Source organism: Schistocerca americana, chromosome 8 (genome assembly GCF_021461395.2).
Source record: "Schistocerca americana isolate TAMUIC-IGC-003095 chromosome 8, iqSchAmer2.1, whole genome shotgun sequence".
Lineage (NCBI taxonomy): Eukaryota > Metazoa > Arthropoda > Insecta > Orthoptera > Acrididae > Schistocerca > Schistocerca americana.
The window spans coordinates 185,205,879-185,222,341 of record NC_060126.1 but is presented as its reverse complement, the minus strand read 5'-3'; the positions used below and the strand labels follow the sequence as shown (position 1 = coordinate 185,222,341).

The window sequence follows — 16,463 nt, the reverse complement described above, 5'->3', positions numbered from 1 at the left end:
GAAGTGCTCTACTGATTGAACTATCCAAGCATGGCTCACATCCTGTCCTCAAAGCTTTACTTGTGCCAACAGTGTACCTGATCCCCTGCCTTCCAAACATCATAGAAGTTCTCCTGCATACTGTGCAGAACTACCATTCCTGGAAGAAAGGTTATTGCAGAGGCATGGCTTAGTTACAGCTAGGATAGGGGTGGGGGTGGGGGTGGGGCTGGGGGGAGACAATGACACACATTTGCCTTTTGTGTGAAAGTGCTCTACCAATTGAACTATCCGAGCATGGCTCATGATCTGCCCTCACAGCCAGCAGTGTACCTCATCTCTTTCTTTCCAAACATCATAGAAGTTCTCCTGCATGCTGTGCAGGTCTACCATTCCTGAAAGAAAGGCTTATTGCAGAGACATGGTTTAGCCACAGCCAGGAGGGGGGAGACTGTTCCCACAATAAATTTTTTGAAACTTAGTCGCAAATTAAAATTGTATGTCAGACTGGGAGTCATGCTTGGATAGCACAGTCAGTAGGTCCCAGGTTCAAGTCCGGTCTAGTACATAGTTTTAGTCCGCTAGGAAGTTTCAAATTGGCACACACTCTGCTGCATAGTGAAAAATCCTTCTGGAGATTAATGGTGAATTATGAAGCAATGGCCACAGTCAATCTGTGTGGCAAGAAGAAATTTAGTGGCCCAGAAGTAAAGGGAAAATTGGATAAATTGTTAGCTGCAAACCTCAATTTTGAACATGTGCAGATCTTAAATTGTTTGGAATATAATATTAACAATATGAATTCCATGTGAACTGAAATGAAACTGTGCATCTTAAGTTATTAAGGATGTTCCATGTGTTTAAAAGATCATTGGCCTTCAGGTTATTAGGCAGACAGCTGAAATTACAGATATACATGGTCATGATCTGACCAGTTGAAGCATACAGATGTCAAACATGTACAAACATGGCAGCAGCTCAGGCTATTTGAACACAGGATTCTGTGCAACTTCTATGGGGCAGCTCAGTATGACAAGGGTTTCTGGAGATCTAAAACAAACACTGAGTTGGTTTGTCTCACACAAGGAGCTCACATTGTAAAATTAGTAAAAAGTAATAAAGTAACCTGACTTGGACATGCCCATAGGATGGGTACTGGCAGAGTGACTAAAAGGGTTTTCAAAGGATGTGAACTCGAAGGAGACAGAGGGGCCACAAAATCAGTGGATAGACAATGTGGAAGGAGGTATAAGATCTCTCAGAGACAGAGGATGGTGGAGAACACACTGTAGGTGGCAGAATGCAGGAAACTTATTGAAGAGGCTAAGACCCATGCAGGCTTGTAACACTATGAGGAAGTGGAGGAGGAGGAGGAGGAGGAGGAGTAGGAGGAATGAGGAGGAGGAGTTAGATGAAGTATTACACACCCAACTTTCAGGGAACCAAAGCAATGAAGGTTTGGTGAATTTGAGCAGTTGGTTGTCAAGTATGTGTTAGACAAATGCAGTGGAAACTTCGTAATTACTTAAACTTATTTGAATGGAGACACTATAGATAAAGAGGAATTTTCCAAATTTATGCAGTGTGAAATTCGAAGCAAATACAGGCTGACTCATGAGAATTCTTATGAGGGTGGGGCTTATATTACAGCAAAGAACAGCACTAGCCCGGTGACTTCCCACACTGTGTGATGAAAAACTAGTTGTGTTTAAGCGTCTTAGTGTAAGGAAACACAACTGTTTGCTAGGCCTCCTAGGCAACACTTATCAGATGCCTGTTTATTTTGATATTTTGTTAAATGTTATTGTAAGTGTGATGGACTTTATAGAGGTCGTTTATCAGTGGAAAGCCAGAATAACAACCATGCTGTGTGTTCTGGTAGTTGATAGGCGTCTGCCCCCACATGTGGTTATTTGCAGGAAAACAATACTGAAAGGGAAACTACATGCAGGACTTCTCTTTGTACATCAAGAAAAGTGTTGGTTGACAAATAACCTGATGCTAGATTGGCTGAAGGTGTTCTCTTAGCCGAAGAATAATATTTGTACTGGGTTCTTTCAGGGAACGTATCACCCAGAAAAGTGAGGATCTGATATTGAAGAACTGGCCTCGTAAACTGACAATAGTCAGGAGGGCGGTGTGCTGACCACGTGCCACTCCAAATCCTCATCCATTGACTCCTGTGGGCTGAGGATGACACGGGGGCCAGTCGGTACTGTTGGGCCTTCATGGCCTGTTTGGGCATAGTTTAGTTTTAGATATCGAAGAACAACATATCTAGTAATAATTCCTGGTAGCTTGACCCCACAGCTTCATGGTATGGATGTTTCTGTCTTGTGGCTTTTTATGGCTTACCTTTGGCATATTTATAGTAAGCCACATATGGCAGGGGATTGGTGGTGAGTGCCACACCAATAGGGCTAGGACTCATGTGACAGGGCAGGACCCAGATGCAGCATCTGACCAATATCCCCTCCACATCCTACTCCAGTCATGTGACTTGCTTGTCCTATACTGTCAGATACAGGGTCACCTGTGAAAAAGATCATGTCATATATCAGCTCTGCTGCAATTTAAGTACAGCATTTTATGTTGGCACGACCACAAACCAACTGTCCATGTGCGTGAATGGCCACTGTCAAACTGTGACCAAGAACGGAATTGGCCACTCAGTGGTGGAACATGGTGTTGAGCACAGTATCCTTGGTTTCATTAATTGCTTCAAAACATGTGCTATCTGGAGCCTTCCTCCCCAACAACAGTTTTCCTGAATTATGTGGATGGCAGTTGTTTTTGCAGTACATTCTTTGATTCCTTAATCCTCCTGGAGTCAATCTCTGCCAACACCTTGATGTACACCCACACCCACCTCCACCCTCTCTCAGGACCCTGACTTCACTCATTCTGCACCAACTCTATCTTCCCCACAATCTCCCCTTTTGTTCTGTTTCCCTCTTCCATTCCAGCAATTCTCTCTCATGATTTTATATCTGATGTTTGTGCTGTTTTGTGTGCAATACCCTTCTGAATGTTGGGAACAAAGTTCCGGCAGTATTAGCAAAAACTGAAATACTGTCCGTGTACTATATGTTAATTATTTCTTGATTACATTCTGTTGTTTATTATATTTTTAATGACTTAATCCCATGAGCTCATGTGTGTGTTGTAAAAATATAACCCTAGTGAACCTGGTAATGCTTCACAATTGCTAAACAATAAACTCCTTCTTCTTCTTCCTCCTCCCTCTCTCTCTCTCTCTCTCTCTCTCTCTCTCTCTCTCTCTCTCTCTCTCTCTCTCTCTCCAGCTGCTCCTCCCTCTTTCTGTCCATCTCCTCGCTCTGCCTCTCTATGTCCATTCCCCTGCCCCTCTCTAGCGACGTACTCTTCCCCGTCTCTAGCCACATACTCTTCCCCCTCTCTAGCCATGTACTCTTCCCCCTCTCTAGCCATGTACTCTTCCCCCTCTCTAGCCATGTACTCTTCCAGCCATGTACTGTTCCCCCTCTCTGTTGTGACAGTGAGCCTTGTTTATTATTGTTATTTGCAAATTCAGATTCCGTAATGCTCCATGGACCTTGCTATTGTGGGGAGGAGTGCATGCTTAAGCGATACAGATAACCATACTGCAGATGCAGCCACAGTGGAGGAGTATCTGTCGAGAGGCCAGACAAATGTATTGGTCGTGAAGAGGGGCAGCAGCCTGTTCAGTAGTTGTAAGGGCAATAATCTGGATGATTGACTGATCTGACCTTGTAACACCAATCAGAATGGCCTTTCTGTGCTAGTACTTCGAGTTGCTGAAAGGAAGGGGAAACTACAGCTGTAATTTTTCCTGAGGGCATGCAGCTCTACTGCGTGGTTAAATGATGATGGGATCCTCTTGGGTAAAATACTTCGGAGGTAGAATAGTCCCCCATTCGCATCTCTGGGTGGGGACTACTTAGGAGGACATCATCATCTGGAGAAACAAAACTGGTATTCTGCGGATCCGATTGTGGAATCCCTTAGTTGGACAGTTAGATTGAAAATTAAAAAAGGGAAGTAGATAGGTTAAAGTTAGATATAGTGGGAATTAGTGAAATTTGGTGGCAGGAAGAACAGGACTTCTGATCAGGTGAATGCAGGGTTATGATTACAAAATCAAATAGAGGTAATGTAGGAGTAGGTTTAATAATGGATAAGAAAATAAAAATGTGGGTAAGTTACTATGAACAGCATAGTGAATGGATTATCCGTGATGTTATTCAATCGGTATATGGAGCAAGCAGTTAAGAAAACCAAATAAAAATTTAGAGTAGGAGTTAAAGTCCATGGAGAAGAAATAAAAACTTTTAGATTTGCTGATGACATTGTAATTCTGTCCGAGACAACAAGGGACTGATAAGAGCAGTCAAACAGAATTGTCTTGAAAAGAGGATATAAGATGAACATCAACAAAAGTAAAACAAAGATAATTGAATGTAGTCTAATCAAATGAGGAAATGCTTCAGAGATTACATTAGGAAATATTCACTTAAAGTAGTAGATAGTTTTGTTGTTTGAGCAGCAAAATAACTGATGATGGCCAAAGTAGAGGAGTCATGAAATTTAGGCTGGCAGTGGCAAGAAAAGCATTTCTGAAGAAGAGAAATTTGTTAATGTGCGATATAGCTTTAAGTGCTGGAAAGTCTTTTCTGGAAGTATTTGTATGGAGTGTAGCCATGCATGGAAGTGAAAGATGGGTAATAAACAGTTTTGACAAGAAGAGAATGGAAACTTTTGAAATGTGGTGCTGCAGATGAATGTTGAAGATTAGATGGGTAGAACATACAGCTAATGAGGAGAAACTGAATAGAATTAAGTAGAAAGAAGTTTGTAACACAATCTGTCTAGAAGGAGGCATCAGTTGATATGGCACATTCTGAGACATCAAGGGATCACCAATTTAGTATTGGAAAGAAGTTGAGGGGGATCATAGATGAAGACAAAGAGATGAATATAGCAAGCAAGATTCGGAAGGATATAGGGTGCAGTAGTTATTAGGAGATGAAGAGGCTCGTATAGACTAGAGTAGCATAGAGAGCTGCATCACACCTGCAGTAGCCACCAGAAAGATCGCGGGAGGCGCACATCGGCACGGCGCGTCACGGACGGTAGTTGCCGCAAGTTTTGGTCATATGTAAAATCGGTAAGCGGATCTAAATCCCCTATTCAGTCACTCGTTGACCACGATGGCACCGAAACAGAGGACGACCGAAGAAAGGCAGAAATACTGAATTCAGTGTTCCGAAACTGTTTCACTGCGGAAAATCGTAACACGGTCCCTGACTTCAGCCGTCGCACGGACGCCAAAATGGAAAATATTGAAATAAACGATATCGGAATTGAAAAACAACTGCTATCACTTAGTAGCGGAAAAGCATCCGGACCAGACGAGATACCCTTAAGATTCTACAGTGATTATGCTAAAGAACTTGCCCCCTTTCTATCAGCAATTTATCGTAGATCGCTGGAAGAACGTAAAGTACCTAGCGACTGGAAGAAAGCGCAGGTCGTTCCCATTTTCAAGAAGGGTCATAAATCAGATGCGAATAATTATAGGCCTATTTCGCTTACGTCAATCTGTTGTAGAATAATGGAACATGTTTTGTGTTCTCGTATTATGACGTTCTTAGATAATACAAATCTCCTTCATCATAACCAACATGGATTCCGCAAACAGAGATCATGTGAAACTCAGCTCGCCCTATTTGCCCAAGAAATTCACAGTGCCGTAGACACTGGCGAGCAGATTGATGCCGTATTCCTGGACTTCAGGAAGGCATTTGATACGGTTCCGCACTTACGTTTAGTGAAAAAAATACGAGCTTACGGAATATCGGACCAGGTTTGTGATTGGATTCAGGATTTCCTAGAAGAAAGAACACAACATGTCATTCTTAACGGTTCAAAATCTGCAGATGTAGAGGTAATTTCGGGAGTACCGCAGGGAAGCGTGATAGGACCTTTATTGTTTACAATATACATAAATGACTTAGTTGACAACATCGGTAGCTCCGTGAGGCTATTTGCAGATGACACGGTTGTCTACAAGAAAGTAGCAACATCAGAAGACTCGTACGTACTCCAGGAGGACCTGCAGAGGATTAATGCATGGTGCGACAGCTGGCAGCTTTCCCTAAACGTAGATAAATGTAATATAATGCGCATACATAGGGGCAGAAATCCATTCCAGTACGATTATGCCATAGGTGGTAAATCATTGGAAGCGGTAACGACCGTAAAATACTTAGGAGTTACTATCCGGAGCGATCTGAAGTGGAATGATCACATAAAACAAATAGTGGGAAAAGCAGGCGCCAGGTTGAGATTCATAGGAAGAATTCTAAGAAAATGTGACTCATCGACGAAAGAAGTAGCTTACAAAATGCTTGTTCGTCCGATTCTTGAGTATTGCTCATCAGTATGGGACCCTTACCAGGTTGGATTAATAGAAGAGATAGACATGATCCAGCGAAAAGCAGCGCGATTCATCATGGGGACATTTAGTCAGCCCGAGAGCGTTACGGAGATGCTGAACAAGCTCCAGTGGCGGACACTTCAAGAAAGGCGTTACGCAATACGGAGAGGTTTATTATCGAAATTACGAGAGAGCACATTCCGGGAAGAGATGGGCAACATATTACTACCGCCCACATATATCTTGCGTAATGATCACAACGAAAAGATCCGAGAAATTAGAGCAAATACGGAGACTTACAAGCAGTCGTTCTTCCCACGCACAATTCGTGAATGGAACAGGGAAGGGGGGGTCCGGTAATGGTACAATAAGTACCCTCCGCCACACACCGTAAGGTGGCTCGCGGAGTATAGATGTAGATGTAGATGTAGATGTAGAGTCCCGTCCACCAGAGGGCACGCGAGAATTCGGCCACGACCTCTGCCGGCGGAACAACAGCAACAACAACAACAACTACTCAGGCAGCACGGGCTGTGCCCATAGAGTTCACATCGGGCATGCCTAGGACACAGTTGCCGGGCTATGCTAATTGAAGTGTAACGGAAAACGTGAACAGTGTTATTACACAATTGGCGACAAGTACGGTCGTTCTTTCACGTGTTGCGTCGTCGTTCCGGTTTCGCAGCTTAGCCACGGCATGGAGGATTTAGTGCGGGTTTTGGTTGAGCAGCAGACGGAGCTCATGGCAACCATGAAACAAGTGCTTCCGGCGTTGCTCTCCACGCAGTCTGCTCCAGTGCCGTTCCCTCCTCCCTTTCCCCCGTATGACGAGACGGTGGAGGATTGGGACGCATATGAACATCGCCATCGGCAGCTTTTCCAGGCGGTTCATGTTGCCGATGCCGAGGTATGTCGTGCTCTTTTCTTGTCTTGGATATCTCCCTCACTGTATCAAGTTTTGTGGCAGCTAGCGCCGTTGCAGGAACCCTCGTCCTTGTCTTTTGACGCATTGCTTTCATTGCTGTCTTCATATTATCGCTGCCGCACGCATGTTGTGGCGGCTAGGGTCGAGTTCTATCAATGCAAGAAACAGCTCCATCAGTCTTACCGGGCATGGGCCGCTACCCTGCATGGTCTTAGTCGCAAGTGTCATTTTGTCACGGAGCAGTCGCGAGAGTCGTATGCCCACGTTATGGTGCGCGACGTCATTGTTCGTTCGGCTCCTGATAGGGAGGTCCGGCAACGGGCCCTGCAGTTAGAAGACCCTTCCCTTGAGAAAATCCTGTCCATTGCTCAATCGTATGAAGTCTCTCACACCGCAGGTCAACAGCTGAAAGCGTGGTGCGACGTCGCGGCGGTTCAGGGCGGCGCGGCCGCGACCACTGCATCCGGGGTGGACGACGTGCGAGCGGTACAATCCGGCCATTACGGCTGCTCCCGCACGGCACGTAAACAGAGTTCCGGCCGCCGGCCCCTGTTACCGTCCTGTGCGTTGTGCTATATACATCATGATCAGTCAGAGTGCCCCCCAGCATTGGGCTGTTTGTCGCAAATGTAATAAAAAAGGACACATTGCTAAAGTTTGCCGCTCAGCCTCAAAAGAATCGGAGGAAGCAGGTACAGAGGACATGGACGTTGACATTCAGGAAGTTTCATCGGACCAGGCTCCCGACGCATCTGCACACAAACTCTTTATCAAGGTGTCGGTTTGGTCGCGCCGACTACAACTGCAAGTAGATACGGGCGCGGCAGTTTCTTTGTTGAATGCACAAACTTACTCCAACCTTGGGTCGCCCCCGTTGGCGCCAGTTTACCACCGTCTGTGCGGTTATGGTAAACAGTTCATTCCCCTACTGGGTCAATTCACTACCGACGTGACTTACAAATCAGTCACTCGGCCTATTACTTTTATTGTTGTCAGTGATGCGAGCTCCGCTAACCTTTTTGGCTTGGATGCCCTTCAGGCTTTCGGTTTTTCTATCGCTGACACCATACAGTTCGTCTCCGAAGACATTCCCTATCAATCATTAGAATCTTTGATCACTGACTTTCCGGATATCTTTGGGGAGGGCCTGGGGCATGTTTCAGACTTTGAAGCTCACTTAACGTTGAAGGCGTCGGCTCGCCTGCATTTTCTACGCGTGAGGCAGATTCCCTTGGCTCTCCGCCCTCAGGTAAAAGAAGAGCTAGACCGGCTGACAGCCCTAGGGGTCGTTCTTCCCATTTCTTCTAGTGAGTGGGCTTCGCCCCTCGTTATTGTCAGGAAACCCTCGGGAAAATTACGTCTTTGTGGCGATTTCAAGGCCACCATTAATTCCCAATTGGTGGTGGACACCTATCCTTTGCCTCGTGCTGATGAATTGTTCTCCGCCATGGCGGGAGGCCAGTATTTTTCGAAAATCGATCTTTCGGAGGCTTATCATCAGATACCACTTGATGAGGACTCCAAACGGCTGGCGATCGTCAACACCCCATTTGGCCTTTACCAATACCAGCGGTTGGCCTTTGGAATATCCAGTACCCCGGCGATATTCCAGTGTTATCTTGAGCACATCACATTGACAATCCCTCATTGTATTAATTACCTGGATGACATAATTGTCACAGGCCGCAGCACGAAGGAACACTTGCATAACCTTCACACCCTCTTTCTCAAATTCAGGTCTGTGGGCTTGCGTTGCAACCTGCGTAAGTCAAACTTCTTCCAACCGTCCATTGAGTATGTGGGCTACACCATCTCTCGGCACGGCGTCCAGCCACTAGGAAGTTTGGTCCAAGGCATCGTCGACCTTCGTTGGCCCGCTTCGCTGAAGGAGTTACAACCTTTTTTAGGCAAGATTGCTTATTACCACTGGTTCATTCCCAGGGCTTCCACCATAGCCTGCCCCCCTGTACTGCCGTCTGCGCAGGGGTGTTCCTTTTGATTGGTCACATGCATGCGAGCGAGCGTTCACCTCATTGAAGGGCCTCCTCACGTCAATGCCTTGTTTGGCTACTTTTGACCCCCATAAGCCGTTGGTCGTGGCTACAGATGCTTCGCAGTATGGGGTGGGGGCGGTCCTGGCCCATCGCAATGCGGATGGTTCCGAGCAGCCACTGGCATTTGCATCTAAAACTCTTAGTCCCGTACAGGCCCATTACTCCCAGGTGGAAAAAGAGGCTTTCGCCATTGTCTACGCTGTTACCAAGTTTCACCCTTTCTTGTATGGCACGAAGTTTCAGTTAATCACTGACCATAAGCCGTTAATATCGTTACTTGGCCCCGCCTCTCAGATTCCGGATAGGGCGGCCCACAGACTACAGCGCTGGGCCTCGTTCCTCTCTAAGTACCATTATGACATTCATTTTCGCCTTACCAGACAGCATACCAATGCAGACGCTCTTTCCCGTCTTCCGGTGGGTGCGGATCCTAAGTTTGATCGAGAGGAGATTACGTGTTTTCATTTGGATGTGGCGTCCCGCCAAGCGGTTGATGGCTTCCCGATCACTAGTTCTAGAGTCGCCAGGGAAACGGCAGCTGACCCGGTTCTCCGGCAAGTAGTTCGCCTCATTCAGCAGGGGTGGTCATCCCGACCTCCAGGCCAGGCCTCAGACCCTCTTCGTAATTATTTTGTTCTACGAGACCGCCTCTCCGTCTTGGAAGGAGTTCTCCTTCTGGCTACCGATGATGCAGCTCCTTGTGTGGTTGTTCCTGCAAGTTTGTGAAGGGAAGTCCTCACGTTATTACATGAGGGGCACTGGGGTGTTTCCCGTACTAAAACCTTGGCTCGCAGACATGTGTACTGGCCCGGTATTGACAGAGAAATTGAGCACTTGGTGGCCGCCTGTTCCCAGTGTGCGAGCCAACAGGCATCTCCCAGGTCAGCGTTCTCTTCATGGCCGCCTGCAACCCAGGCATGGGAACGTGTTCACATCGATTTTGTGGGTCCGTTTCTCAATGGCTTTTGGCTCATTGTCATTGATGCTTATTCCCGATTCCCATATGTGGTCCGCTGCTCCTCAACCACTTCAGAAGTGGCAATCCAGACACTAGCAAAAATCATTTCTGTGGAAGGTCTGCCAATCAACCTGGTCTCGGACAATGGACCTCAGTTTATTTCGCAGACCTTCCAGGATTTTTGTAGGCACTTCAGTATTCGGCACGTTTGCTCCCCCCCCTTTCATCCACAATCGAGTGGGAAAGCCAAGCACATGGTGCGCACATTTAAGAAGCAGATGAAAAAGTATGTGCACGAATTTCCTGCGGAGGAGGCATTGACGTTTTTCCTGACGGCATACTGGACCACACCAATGGGAGAACGCAGCCCCGCAGAGCTCCTCCATGGGCGCCAACCTAGAACTCTGCTGCACCTTCTCTGGCCCGGTCCTCGCTAGTCTTCACAAAACGGAGTACCTGGCTTTCCACCGGGTATGTCGGTCTGGGCACGGGGGTTTGGTCGCAATCCACGTTGGATATCGGCGGTGGTCCTGTGCCGAAATGGCTGCCGGCTCTATACCTTGCAGGCGGGGGACCGGGAGGTAGGTCGTCACCAAAATCAGCTACGTCCACGTTTGGGCTCCCACCCTCCGAACCCTCGGGCACCGGCTTCCCCATTGCCAGCACCCGTGTTGGTTTCTTAAGGGACGTTACCGCCCCTCCCCGCTGTGACTCCGCCGCACTGCGATGGTTCTCAGCCTTGGCAGCCTCCAGTAGCTACAGCACAGGCATCGCCTTCGTTAGAGATGCTCCGGCGAGAGCCGGCCCCCCTCGCAGGCCCGATTTCTCAGGAGGCTGGTTCACCTGTGGTCGTCCCTTCCCCATCATCCCCACCACTGGGTCTGGCCCCTCCTGAGGTGGACCAGGATCCGGAGTTCGACGGCTTGTCTCCCGTTCTGTCCCGGGCTCCGGTGGTGGGACAACGGGGGACTCTTCGAGTGGGTCACTTCCAGCCATATTGGAAGGTTCTGGCTCGAGGGTTGGCAGATCCCCTCGACTCCAGCCTTCTGATGGACGTGGAGGTCATCGCTCCTGCCCGACGCTCCACCTTCTGACACAGTGGATCACAGTGGCTTCACCCCCCGAAGGAGGAGGAGTGCAGTAGCCACCAGAAAGATCGCGGGAGGCGCACATCGGCACGGCGCGTCACGGACGGTAGTTGCCGCAAGTAGAGTCCCGTCCACCAGAGGGCACGCGAGAATTCGGCTGCGACCTCTGCCGGCGGAACAACAACAACAACAACAACAACAACTCAGGCAGCACGGGCTGTGCCCATTGAGTTCACATCGGGCATGCCTAGGACACAGTTCTCGGGCTACGCTAATTGAAGTGTAAAGGAAAACGTGAACCGTGTTATTACAACACCAGTCTTTAGACTGAAAACCTCAATAACAACAGTAGTATTCTAATCTTCAGCCAATAAGCCATGAATACAACTTTCCTCTTTTCTGTGAAAACCGACTGCAAGGAAGAAACCAAAACAGCACATCATTGTGTACACAATTTTTGTTTAAATTATGTATAATGAGAAGGAATATGAGTGAGATTAACAATTTCTGTAATGCCTCAAATGCCACACTGTTGTAATTCAAACTGACTGTAGAAAGAAAACAAAACTGCACATATTCACAGCACAGCACAGCACTGCAATTTCTTTCTTGTACTCTGTTGGTTTTAACATAGAACTTGTGCTTCATGGTTTAGAAAAATATGTGGCCTACGTCCATATGAATGTTTGGATTTTTGGTAACAACATTAAACAGGAACTTCTCTTTATCACTATAGTGATACCAGTTTAGCGCCTGCTGCTTTGCTCACTAGACTGTATGACCTACAGGGATTTTTTTTTTTTTGTTCTGATTAAACTGAATTTTTATGTTGTAAGTGTGGTCTTTTCTGAATGTATTCTGACCAAACAGAGATTCTGGTAGCTGAAGTCCAAAGTTTTTGTTAATCGTGCCTTTTGAGTTATTGTCGAGATATTTCTATAGCAACTTTCATTCCCTAGCAGATATTTCTTTATATCTAAGAAGTGAAATTCCAATTTTCTTAAATTTAGGTTTAAATTTTTTATGTGAAAAAATATTTTCTTAAAAATTTTAATCTCCAATTGCACTCCTTTGTCTGCAGCTTGTGTTCTTGTGGTAGTGTTCTCGCTTCCCGTGCATTGGGTCCCAGGTTCAATTGCCGATGGGGTCAGGGATTTTCCCTGCCTTGAGATGACGATGTTGTATTGTCTTCATCATCATCATCATCATTATCATTATCGTTATCATCATTCATCCCCATTACAGTCAGAGGAAGGCAATGGCAAACCACCTCCACTAGGACCTTGCCTATTCTGCATTTCGGGTCCCCCCACTTCATCCCTTGTGCTCCTCAGAGTATGGGACCTCATCATCATCATCATCATCATCATCATCATCATCACCACCACACTCCTTTAGGGGTTGAATTTCCAGAAACACTGAAACCCCTTTTTTTAAATTTCTAACCGAGAAATCAAATACGAATTGTCATAGATGTAGCCTTAAAAATCCTCTAGTAGTTCTTTCACACCCATTTCACTTCCTTAGTGTTGAATTTCTAAACACAGAGACATACATATGTTTTATTTCTGACAGAGAAGCTGAATACAAATTTTCATAGATTTAAGTTCAAAAATGTTTGCACAGTAAAATATTTCCATAAAAACTTTTCGTCCTCCGTCTCACTCCCATATGGGTTGAATTCCTGAAAATAGTGAAAAACATTTTTTTAAATTTCTAACTGAGAAGCCAAATTAAAATTTTTGTAGATTTAGCTTTAAAATTGCCTTCATAATAAATTATTTTCATAAAAATCTCATCCCCTATTTCACCCACTTATGACTGGTATTTCAAAAAATCCTTTCTTAAAAGACGCCTACCATATAAGATCCACACCATCTCCAAATTTCAAGTTTCTATACTTAGTGGTTTGGGCTGGGCGATGATGAGTCAGTCAGTCAGTCAGTAAGGATGTTGCCTTTTATATACAGAGATAGATAAAAGAACCTTAGAAGTGTTCTCTTGTTATATGTATGCCTCTTTAATGTGTCACTATACAATCAGTAATTATCATGTCACAATTGTTAGTCTCCAATTGGTACTCAAGATATATTTTGCCCAAGATAAAATTCTGTTTGTTTGCCTTTTTAGCTCAAGATAATTGCTGACAAGAACATCCCCAAATTAAAGGCAGCACAGTTTGATATTGTGAAGCACATGCGGCAAGACCAAATAACAAATGGTTTAGTTCATGCTATATCAACGGTAAGTAAGTTACTTTTAAGTATTAAGTAAAAATTGTATCTCAAGTGGAAAAAAGAAATATTACATGTTAATTAATATTCTGTTTTAAAAAATTAGAATTATGTCATCATTCTAACTTGAATTTTGACTGGGAGTACATTTGAGGAAAGCTTCAACAGCGGACGAGGTCTGGAGACCCAATGGCGAAGAAGGTGTAAAACCCACTTCGGCAGTGTCTGTACTCCATGTTAAGAGCGGCTAAAACAGGCGTCTATTCTCCATGTCAGGAGTGCCCTTTCCTCCTGCTGGCAGTAGCTCTAAAATGCTTGGTGACAGGCTATGTGATGAGCCAACCGTAAAAATTCTGTCACATATTTATGGAAATGTTGTCTTCTGGATCTGGTGCAAAGGCTAGGGCATCCCCCCTAGGTGACTTGCGTTGTCATGGCACACTCAGCGTGAGAAATATACAAGGGTTACCGTCGCATGGGTGGTGACAGCTAAACAAACTAGCCCTCACATCCCATCTTGAAACACTCAACGTCGACATCATGACTGAACGGGACATTGAGCTATCTAAAGCCCTAGAAATCCAACACATAGACATCTGTGCAGGTCAAGATACATGGACACTGGATGCGGTTACAAGCTGATGTATAAGGGCACAAACGTAACAGCTAGTGGTGTTGGCATTATAGTATCATCCACTAGCACTTCGACAGCATGATGTGCCAGAGCAGTTTATTAACTGGGTGTAGTTACTTTATGCACAGCCATGAAGCTATGTCCATACAACCTTGGGACTATCCAAGGACTTCCCCATCACAGTTGACGTTCACCAAGGTTCTGCACTATCACCACTTCTGTTCATTCTCGTAATGGACACTGTGACAGCTGACCTGCTGCGGCCATTACCATGGACCCTACTTTATGCTGATGACATAATGCTGGCAGCAGAAAACAAGCTTGATCTGCAGAGCCAGACTCAAAAATGGAGTGACTGGTTGGCGCAACAGGGTTTGCGCCTTAATTTGAAGAAAACCAAGTACGACATCTGACAGAAATGAAATGGGAACCATCACGATTAATGGTGAAGACCTGACTCGTGTGAGTAAGTTTAAGTACCTTACAATCAGAGTCACTTGCCACCACAGGAAGGAAGATAATTTAAAATAAAAAATCTATCGCACTGTCATCCAACCAGTCGCCTTGTATGGTTGTGAGTGCTGGCCGACAACAGAATGCCGCCTAAGTGTAATGGAAACGAAGATGCTAAGGTGGACAGCAGGGCTCACCAAATTAGATCACCTTTCCAAGGATAGCATTAGGAAACATTTTGGTGTTACACCAATCCAAGACAAGATGTGTGAGAGTCGTCTTTGATGGTTTGGGCATGTTTCACGGGCCGGTGATGACTATTGGGAATGTGGGTTGCGCACTCGAAGTTGTCAGCAGAAGACCCAAAGGACGACCTAAGCAACGTTGGGCTGATACGATTCATAAAGACCTTAAATGCGTGAACATCCACCCAGGTGCAGCCTATGATAGAGTGAAATGGAGACGATGGACGCATGTAGTGGACCTCGCAGGCACGCGGGACAAACACTGAAGGAAAAGAAGAGTACATTTGAGGAAAATGTATTGTAATTTCATTTATGACACACAGTGCTGTGCTAAATATTCAGTTGTGGTATTAGCAAAGAATACCATGTTAATACACAGTTATATTCTTGGCTCCAACCTTTAAGAATATTTCTGTGTGCCTATCAGTTTAATTTCCCGAAAGAGATTCCTCAATAGTACTGTGAGATCTGTGCTAAGCAATTGTTGCTCCCTTATTTAGTTGTACGTAACACCCATTGGGTCGTACATTTTCAAATTATCTGTGAAGAAATTGTAAAGTTTTAGGGAATCTCCAGTATTCTTTGGTGTGGAGGAGGAGCTAATTTCTGTGCCAATTAATCCATGTAGTTTGTAGTTGATACAGAAAATACTGTTTGTTTATTATTACTATTAATTTTAAAACAAATATAACATTTATTTTCATGTAATCTTCAGATCACGATGTAGTTACATGATAAGTTTGATAAGAAAAATACTGAAACAAGATAATTTGAGAAAGAGTGAAAATTGCCATTTGTCCAGTATCACAGCTCACAAAATGTTTTGCACTATCCTCACACTATTCTCATGATTCGTATGGGTTGTGTTTTATTGATCAGAAACGTCTTTCTCAGTTGCATTTTCGCCACAGGAAATCACTAGAAAAATCACCAGTGTAATGAAGGTAAAAGTAAAACTGCATTCTAAGTGCAATATAGTAAAGTGTGCTGTGTCTTCAATCACAAATGTTACAATGTTGCTTTTTAAACTAATCAGTGTGTGAGCATGCATTGAAGGATCTTTTCAAACTTAGACCATGTCCACATTGTCACTTTATGGCAAGAAGGGTTGTCAGCATAGGTTGTCAAGTAAATTGGCATACATCACAATGATGTCATTTGAATATTCATTCACTATTGTGTGTGACAAAATATTCAAGATATGCTTCATAGTGATCACCTGTTGACAACACCACCAGCTGATGATCAGTTCCAACAAATTGTAGCTTGCATGTACCCTGAGGAGTATGCAACTGTACTGCTTGCTGCTGTTTTGGAGCTCTTCACCAGTAAGTTCAGGATTTTCCTGGTGATAATCATACAAGAGAGTGAAATTGGCCACATATCAATGTACGTCTCAAGCTCACGGTCCTATATGTTTGACAGAGAGTTGGATGATTGTCAAGAGCAGTTTG

General features: G+C 45.0%; 1 protein-coding gene across 1 annotated transcript in view; it reads left to right on the top strand.

The window, feature by feature from the left end:
* The window catches only part of LOC124545165 (DNA-directed RNA polymerase III subunit RPC2), a 192,022-nt gene that overhangs the window by 94,990 nt on the left and 80,569 nt on the right, over positions 1-16,463 (top strand). The window contains exon 9 of the mRNA XM_047124000.1: positions 13,574-13,687. Within this exon, the coding sequence (XP_046979956.1) occupies positions 13,574-13,687 (114 nt within the window). The remainder of the gene's footprint in view (positions 1-13,573; positions 13,688-16,463) is intronic.